The 8,406-nt window shown below is 36.3% G+C and overlaps 2 protein-coding genes across 3 annotated transcripts; one reads left to right on the top strand and one right to left on the bottom strand.

The window, feature by feature from the left end:
* Positions 1–809: 809 nt before the first annotated feature.
* LOC116182563 lies at positions 810–1,291 on the bottom strand. The gene is made up of 3 exons (XM_031503095.1): positions 1,150–1,291; positions 1,005–1,096; positions 810–949 (listed from the first exon to the last, which is right to left on the bottom strand). The coding sequence occupies exons 1-3, from the start codon at positions 1,233–1,235 to the stop codon at positions 810–812; spliced, it is 318 nt and encodes a 105-aa protein (XP_031358955.1). The 5' UTR covers positions 1,236–1,291.
* Positions 1,292–5,595: 4,304 nt separating this feature from the next.
* On the top strand, positions 5,596–7,822 carry LOC116182562. 2 transcript variants are annotated; one of them, XM_031503093.1, is made up of 2 exons: positions 5,596–6,437; positions 6,513–7,822. In XM_031503093.1, the coding sequence occupies exons 1-2, from the start codon at positions 6,078–6,080 to the stop codon at positions 7,743–7,745; spliced, it is 1,593 nt and encodes a 530-aa protein (XP_031358953.1). In that variant the 5' UTR covers positions 5,596–6,077; the 3' UTR covers positions 7,746–7,822. The 2 variants fall into 2 exon arrangements, with proteins under 2 accessions (XP_031358953.1, XP_031358954.1); XM_031503094.1 differs by having other exon boundaries at positions 5,596–6,465; positions 6,553–7,822.
* The last annotated feature ends 584 nt before the right edge of the window (positions 7,823–8,406 follow it).

Here is an 8,406-nt window from a genome sequence, read left to right as displayed (position 1 = left end):
GACATTGAATAATATGTTCTTCAAACGGAAGTTGAGGTTAACTATCGGATAAAATGGATAACATTCGCGTCGCAAAAGTGTCACAGAGATAGTACAACCCCGTGTAAATATTAGCACATTCGTGACAACTTCAATAGAATACAGATAAAAATAGACTATTTTTAGAGCCAGCCAGATCACGTATTACTCATCTTCATTGACTGACACTTTTTCAATAAGTTCGCTTTTAAGTTTCCCAGGCCCCAATTTCCTATCGTGCTAGCAATTTATTGAGTAGCTGTAAGGATGGGAATCCCCATGAGTACTAACCGTATATGATTCCATATTTATCTAAGCCAAAGTGCACTTGAATTTGTACGTATGTGTCAACAGTGATCTAAGCTAAGCCGCTAAAATGTTCTAAATATGTGGAACGTGATATCATAAGGTGTTTGGCCTTAGCCGCACGGAACTTATCATTTTATGATGAATAACTCATTGGGTTATAGACGGCTAGAAATAGCAGTAATTTGTCAATGTCATTTTGACTGTGGCCTTCATTTTTGTACAGTACGTTGACTTTCCTCTAATTTCATCCACATTTCATTAAAAAATATATCGTAAAAAAAGGTATACCGGGGAAAAATATTCTTGGGAGAAACTGGTTGTCACTTTTAAAAAACATTAGGTAAGGTTTTCTGTGCCAACCACGATCTACTACCTTGTTGGCAAACCTGATTTTCAAATAAGTGCCAACCATAGGAAAGCTACTAGTAAAATAGTACATGAATTTGAAATGTTATATTGAACGTAAATACTAAATAGAAAATTTAAATTAATTCTTCTTCAATCCAGATTAGTACGTCAATGGCGCCTTCTGGAAGCTTAGGCCATTCTGTAGGTAATGTAGGAGCGTTGATGATATTTAGCGGTTTGTCATTCAATTCTTGATATTCCACAAAAATTAATGCTAAAAATAAAAGTTCGTTGAATAATGAATACTATCAGCTATCAAAGTTTATCACCTTCCAATGCATAATCAAAGTACTCTGAATCGTCAGTAGTAGCCATAGGTTGAGTTGGTAAATGCCAAATTTCATCGTCAGTTGCCACGGTTCTATAAGTAAGTACAATTATTGATTAAAAAAATAGTTTTTCAAGTACACTTACGATTTGCTGCACTCGTTACTTAACATTGTTGTGATTACTAGCAAACTTTTGTAACTTATAACTGGGTTGATCTGTTCATTACGCATTTATAGCACTTACTACACTGCAAAGTAGGTAATTAAAATTTCCAATTTAGTAATATGGCAACGTTCTCTTAGGTCATATTAAAATATTATTAATTTTGCATTATTAGAAATAGTAGTTAATTGACAATTCAGTAATTGTGCAAATTAGACGAATGTTTCGTATAGATTTCGAATTTTGAATTCCTAGATGTTCGTGTGAGAAATAACGAATTTCAAATAGTAAGTTAGAAATCTATGTTAACAAATAAGTGTTTGTAAATAACTATTATTTTCGTAATATGGTATAAACTTGTGTGTCTTGCTCGCATGGAAGTAAGTATAAAAAAGAATGTATCCTAGAACTATAAATTGTCACAATAGGGTACCTCCTACTTTTTTCAGGAAATGTAAATGAATATAATCGTCTACATTTAGTTTTCTATTTTTCCAGTAGGTATAAAATCTAAACACACTTATGCAAAATAAAAAATGTAAACAGCAAATTAAAACATTATTCAGACGTTTATAAATATGCAATTAAGTAATTATTTATATTTTTATTTCAGGTGAGTTTCCAGTCTTCCTAATAATTGATGTCCATTGAGTAAATGTAAGTACATTTGTTTAATTCTTTAAAAATATATGTAAAATCACGCAACTTAAAAACCTTAAAAACCCTTTCACCGACTCAAGATGTATAAAGCAAATCGCAGGGATTAAAATTTTATTAGTCTTCGTTAAATTACGAGAAAATTTACAAAACTAAGTTTATGAATCGCTTTCTTCCGTGGGAATCTTATATTGGTTAAAGTTGGACAAAGGTGGTATATTTAATTCCGAATTTAAAAAGGAAAACAATTTTATACTCTCTTTTAGTGTTCATTTAGATTGAATAAGATTAATTTTTTGTTTTACAACAAAACTAGTTACAATTTAACGGTCCGACCACGGTATAAACTTATTTTTTCGTTATGGAGACTGATTGCCACTGTAGAGCAAATACATAGCATTTCGTTCTTGTCTGTATCCAAGATAAGGATGTCTATCATTTGGGTCTCGGAAACCATAAAAGATGGCCAAAGAAACGTTGTATTTAAATGCAGTATGTTAGTGTTTTTTTTTATGTTAAATATTTGTTCAAATGACATCAGACAAAAGTATCGGAATTTTCTGGTTTTCTTTACAGTATGATAACTCTTTAATTGTGCAACTTTTCCCTAATTGACCATCGTCGTATCATCAATGATTTCCCAGATCCGCATGATAGACTTCCTTATCTTGGACACGTTGTATAACGGTATATATCGAAATATAGAAACAGTTGTATAAATTGACGGTTATCAAGAACAATAGTTATTTCATAAATCAATTCAGTTCATAAATTTACTAGTTTGCAATCAATATGGGGGTGCAAATAAATGTGTTTGCGTTTACAGCAATAATGCCAAAAACGCTAAACGTCAAACAATTGAAGGAGTGGTGTGTAGATATTATTAAAATAATCGAGCGTGTTAAATTAATTCCTCATTCAGTGATAATTGCTGTTAACAAGTGTATATTCAATGCTAATTGACTATGTATAGTTTCACGCTTAATTAGAGTTTTATTTGCCCTAGAAGTAGGTGAATGTTGTCATTAGAGTGTTTCCTATCTATTTCGAGGGAAGGCCAAAGGCGATTACCTATGAAATCAAAGATAGTAAGCATAAGCATAATCCTCTCAAACGATAAGCGAGTTTTCAGCTCAAACTAGGTTTTCCAAGTTTTTAAATGTTTACACTCGTGTTTACGAGATAAATTTCGTTTTGGCGTGCAGAGAGCAGTCAGATTTCCGAAATTCATTTCAAGAACCAGTCTACAAAATCATATTGAAGTACAGAGTGTTTCATTAGTGAAAATGAGCTTAAGCTTAAGCGTGCGCAGACATAATATTCAATTAGGCCATTAGACGTAGGTAAAACTTTTCATATGGTTTGAAACTTGAAACTTTGACATATGCCTGGCGTCGCCGCCTCTCCCAGGATTTAGTCAACTGTCGTGAGGATGCGTCCCTGGTAGACACTATCAGGGACGTTTCTCCACTACTTTGTTGCCATCGCGCTGGGCCGCGACATATGCCAAACAATGTGGTGGATTTTGTGGATTGGGGGGTTGTGGGGGGGGCGGCTAACTGGGTGTTATCCGACCCGAACGGGTACGGCCACAGCTTCGCCACTGGTATTCTGCCTTAGAGGGAACTCTGCTTTCTAGTGATAGCTTCTTCTCCGGGCGTTCATTGGCTTCCGATGTTCCTATCCTTTGGTCTCGTTCCCTTCCCTGTTTTCCCTCGTGTTAGGCTCTCTTTATTGTTGTCCTCTCCCCGCATTACTTCTGTCCCCTTTTCCTCCTCCCCTTGGCTACTTGTCTTTGTGGCTGATTCTTCCTCCACCTCCAGTATTCTTCTGCTTTCTTTCTTCCTTTGATGTTTGTCTCTGCTATTCTCTTCCCATCTTTCCATGGTAATCCCCGAGACCTCTACCGTTGTAACGGGTGGAGTAATGGCCGGTCGAAATTTTGCAAATTTTTCGGATATCGATTTGGATTTGTACTAAAATTGGATAAACCTTTCTTCCTTTTGGGGATAAAATTTTTTTCGCTTTGTAACTATTGTAGTATGACATCATGTTGGGTTCATTGTATTAAACTTCCTTGTGCCGCGATTCGCAATAAATGGGATCACAGAAAATTCTCAGTGCAAAACAGGATGCAGATAACGAATAAATATCGGATTTCTTTAGATAAGCTTTTTATCGTTGAGTCACCAGCCAAGCTTGGGAAAGCTGGTTTTGCAAACGCTGAAAAAAATTAGTTGATAAGTATTCCCCAGTTAATTGGTTTAGATGGAGGCCATTGTATGAGAAGTACCAGTAATAAAAAAGATCAGCCATTTTGCAACGATTAAGGGGCGTGAATATGTTAGGAGAGAGCTAAGAGGAAAAAAATTTTAAAAGAATTATGACTGTGTAGCCGGGCCGAAGAGATCGTAAATTTTCAATCGCGTGCATTAAGCACCAAATAAGTGATTCCGTTTAAGTGACGGTCGATATTAGTCCAAGTTTAAGTACAGTTTTGCACCATTAGTTAAAACGTGAATTTTCCATTGTGTAAATTTCACGCCCGAAGAGAAAAAGTAAATCGCGGAATCTTAGTTAAAAATTTGTCAAGCGTATTGTGCTATGAAATCATCCACATAGTGTTGAAATTAAAATTAGACGTGGACATTACGTATCAAATATAAAGCGCTAAGTAAATTCGAGCGATAATAGCGGTGTGATATGAACCCTTGTTCTTAAAGGAAAATAATACGAGCGCATCTTTGGCATCTATCCGACGGAACAAATTTGAACGTTTCACCATTTGCCGTTGTGTTAAAATTTACTATTGTGCCTCCTTGGAATATAACCATCAAAGTTTTTTAAGTGTGGATAGCCGTTTTCATCAAAGTAATGTGTTTTAAAAGTTCAATGTAATAGTTTGTTATGAAAAAACTTCTTTAAATCGACCAAAAATCAGGCAAATTAATTCACGAACTTACTCAAATTAAGGTGTTCACATCAATAAAATTTCACTGTGGGATTATACCTACAAAACTACATGTTTTTGGAAAATCTCGTCTACCTTCTACAAGGAAAATAACCTACTCAACAGCGAGCCAAGGATTTTTCAACTGTAAACATCAGTTGGCATTCTAAAAAGTTGCAGTCTACCCCATCCATCAATCAACTAGCATGTAAAGGGCTTTCCAATCTTCATCGAAGTCCTGGATTTTTTAAAGGTTAGTTTATTTTTCATTGTAATAAAAATAAAGTCAATTTGTGTGTATTTATATGTTTTATGATATGTTTTAATCGATTGTTTATTGAATCAATTTCCTTAAAGAAGGTAATTAATTATATTTGAAATAGTGGAATTTGTGTCAAGGAAAATTCAGTATAAAAAATAATATTCACCTCTTCAAGGGAAAGAACATATTGTGAGTTGGCCAACAGAACTAATAATATTCAAATTTTTTGATAGCTTAATAAGGTTTTAGTCATATTTCCCAATTTTTATAATATTGATTGTAAAGATCGCAATTTTCTGGAATGCATTGGATTTTGCATTAAAATAAATGAATGAAATTATGGCCATTGAGTTGATGATTTTTCAACGGGAAGTTAGATGAGAAGTAGAGTAATTAACACCAGTAAAAAGTGAATTAGATACCTGATTTTTCGTTGGAAGTAAGACAGTAGAAATTTTGTATGTAAGTATTTGAGCTAGTCGGAAGCGAGGTAAAGATTTTGTGATTTTATTAAGAATTAGCGAATTTTGGTGAGATAAGCTATCCAAAAAGGTTGATGAGGTGAGAGAGGAGAGAAGGGAGAAGCGGGTACGTGTACCTGAGGTGGTTGTGTTTGTCCGTAAAAAGAAAGCACCGTCACATAATGTCGCCCAAAAGTGGAGCTCGAATTAGCGCCCTGAAAGAATCTCATGTTTAATACGTACGTTTGTGTTGATAGCGGTTTTTGATCCCGGAGGTAACGTGTTATTGTTGTACTAGGTCGCGGAAGATTAGGAATTTGTTTTGTCAGCAGTTAAGACGCGATTTATATAAACACCATACAGGGGCGTATCAAGGAACGGATTTAAAATTTTTATTGCGGTTTTGAAGTAATTTGTGGACATTTTATTATTGATTTAAAGGGTAGTAGTTGAGCGCTACGGTAGAAATAAATATTTCAAAGAGGCGATCAGAATTGCTGGTAACTTTCAAACAATTTGGCGCAAATTATTGTTGTTTATTTGAAAATACAGGTGGATAGGAAGGTAAGTCCCTTGTTTTATGGAACTACGTTCAGGATTCAAGAAAACCACGAGGAAAATACCTAAGAAAATGGAAGCGAAAAACCAAGAGAGCCAAAACGTAGTGGAGGCGCAACCATTCTCACCGGAGAGCCAAGATCTTTTCGGAAGCTATGAGATGCCACAACCCAGCCATGGAGGGGGTGAAACCAGCCACCAGGAGGTACAACCAGGTGCAGCACCAGGTGAATTAAACCGAAGCCTGGGAGAACCCATAACAACTATGCAACCTCAAACCACCAGCGGACCTGGAGAAATACTACGATTAACTAATATGATAGAGATGATTATCCAACAGTTAGGAGAAGGACAACGAAAAATGGGTGAAGGGCAACAGAAAATGGAAATGAAAGTGGATGCAGTACAACATCAAATGGGCGAAGGGCGACAAGAAGCCAAGGAAGATATACAGAAAATAGAAGGAGCCCTACAAGCAACCAAAAGAGACCTACAACAACAAATAGGAGAAGGACAACACAGAATGGAAGCGATACGGCAGGAACTAAGGTCTACACAAGCTCAATGGGAGAAAAAAATTCAAACCGACTACAACCAGCTCAGAGAAGAAACCCAGGTGGGAATCAAAGAAAATAAATTGGAGATTCAAGCGACGAGAGCTGAAATGGAATACAGCCAGAAGAAAGCCTATGAGAAGTGGGATGAGAAGCTGGAAATGCACACGACTAGAACAACAAGCAAGTTTGAAGAACAAGAGGAAATAATTCAAGACATTCAGGCCAAACATGGGAATTTCAAGGAGCGAGTCAAGGATGCAATTGTGGAAATTGAAGGAAGTATGAAGAAAAACGAAGAGCGAATTGACCATCAGGATGAAGAAATAGGAATCATCAAGGCGAATTTAGAAGCTCGACCAGCCAAGGAAACCAATTCCCATCCAGCAATTATTTACAAGGCGGATCATTTACTTCACCAGAAGCCTAAGAAATTTGACGGCAACATTTGGACTATCCATCCAGTCAGCTTTTTGGAAGGACTGGAAAATTATTTAAGACATTTCGATAAAAAAGATGAAACCAAGTTATCATATGCCAAGGAAATGGTGGAAGGGAATGCCAAAGCATGGGCTGATTTGAATCGTAACAACTGGAAGACTTGGGAGGAATTTAAGGACGCTTTTATCAAGAACTACTGGTCTGAAGAGGTACAAGGCAAAATACGACTTCAAATAGCTACACCCAGACTATATCAAGCGAAATTTGGAAAGTACACCGACCATGTTTGGTTTTGGGTAAATAAGACCAACCACCTGCAACCTCCAATGAGAGAATCCCAGCTTGTCGACGCTTTATCCCGACATTTTCCAAGAGAGGTGGAGCACATCCTCATAGGATCAGCAGTGAACACCGTCAAACAACTTATCAACACTCTTGAACGAATCCAAACCTCAAATCAAGAAACCAGGCCAAGATATAATGGACCAAATAGAAGTCAAGAGAACACCAGAGAGGAGCCAGAGAGGCAAGAGCAGAGAAGACAAGTAAACTACATACGAGGTGGATACAACAACTTCAACAATTACAGAAGAGGAAGGGGCAATTACGGACCAAATAGAAATTTTGAAGTGAGAAGGAGAGCAGAGGCTCCCCAGCCGGAAAACTACCAGAGCAGGGACCAGGAGCTCCACTAGTCCCTCAGACATCACGAAGATCTCTGGAGCAAACAAGTTTATTAACCAGCGTTCACAATTATTTCCAACGATTACGACAAAAACCTACTAACACAACAAATGAAAAACAAATTCAAGATAATAAAATCACATCAATAGGAACAATCAAACATCAAGAAAGAAATTATGAAGAGGAAAAATTAAACAACTTTATTGAAGATTTTAAACAAATTCAACCAGAAGAAGAGGATGAAGAAAACATTTTGAACAACAATGAACAACAAAATTTGAGCGACGATGAAAAGGAAGAGGAACCGATACTAATGAATCAAATTAAAGAAAATTATCAAGATGATGAAGATTTTTTGAGCGATCAAGAAGAAGAAGCAGAGATTATTGATGATGGACAACCAATTATAATAGGAAAGCTGGAGGGGGTGGAACAACAGTTATTATTGGACACCGGTAGTCAAGTCAGCGTGGTTTCCGAAGAAGTTTTTGAATTTATACAAAGAAAAAATCCAAGAGTTATCACATTACCAGTTAGTGGAATCACGATTCAAGGAATTACTGGGAAAATAGTAAAGGTTGTCAACCAAGCCCTACTCACCTTACAGATTCAAGACAGTACACATGAACAGAAATTTTTGGTTGTGAAGAAATTAGAAACAACAGCAATATT

This window comes from Photinus pyralis, unplaced genomic scaffold (assembly GCF_008802855.1).
Source record: "Photinus pyralis isolate 1611_PpyrPB1 unplaced genomic scaffold, Ppyr1.3 Ppyr1.4_unclustered_Scaffold5923, whole genome shotgun sequence".
Classification (NCBI taxonomy): domain Eukaryota; kingdom Metazoa; phylum Arthropoda; class Insecta; order Coleoptera; family Lampyridae; genus Photinus; species Photinus pyralis.
Note: the sequence above shows the minus strand (reverse complement) of the source record. Positions and strands in the feature narration are given on the sequence as shown.

Coding starts and splice junctions, on each gene's coding strand:
- LOC116182563 (XM_031503095.1), bottom strand. CDS start 1,235: ATGCGTAATGAACAGATCAACCCAGTTATAAGTTACAAAAGTTTGCTA. Junction 1,097..1,149: donor AGTAACGAGTGCAGCAAATC/GTAAGTGTACTT, acceptor ACTTACTTATAG/AACCGTGGCAACTGACGATG. Junction 950..1,004: donor CTTTGATTATGCATTGGAAG/GTGATAAACTTT, acceptor TTTTATTTTTAG/CATTAATTTTTGTGGAATAT.
- LOC116182562 (XM_031503093.1), top strand. CDS start 6,078: ATGGAACTACGTTCAGGATTCAAGAAAACCACGAGGAAAATACCTAAG. Junction 6,438..6,512: donor TGGGTGAAGGGCAACAGAAA/ATGGAAATGAAA, acceptor GATATACAGAAA/ATAGAAGGAGCCCTACAAGC.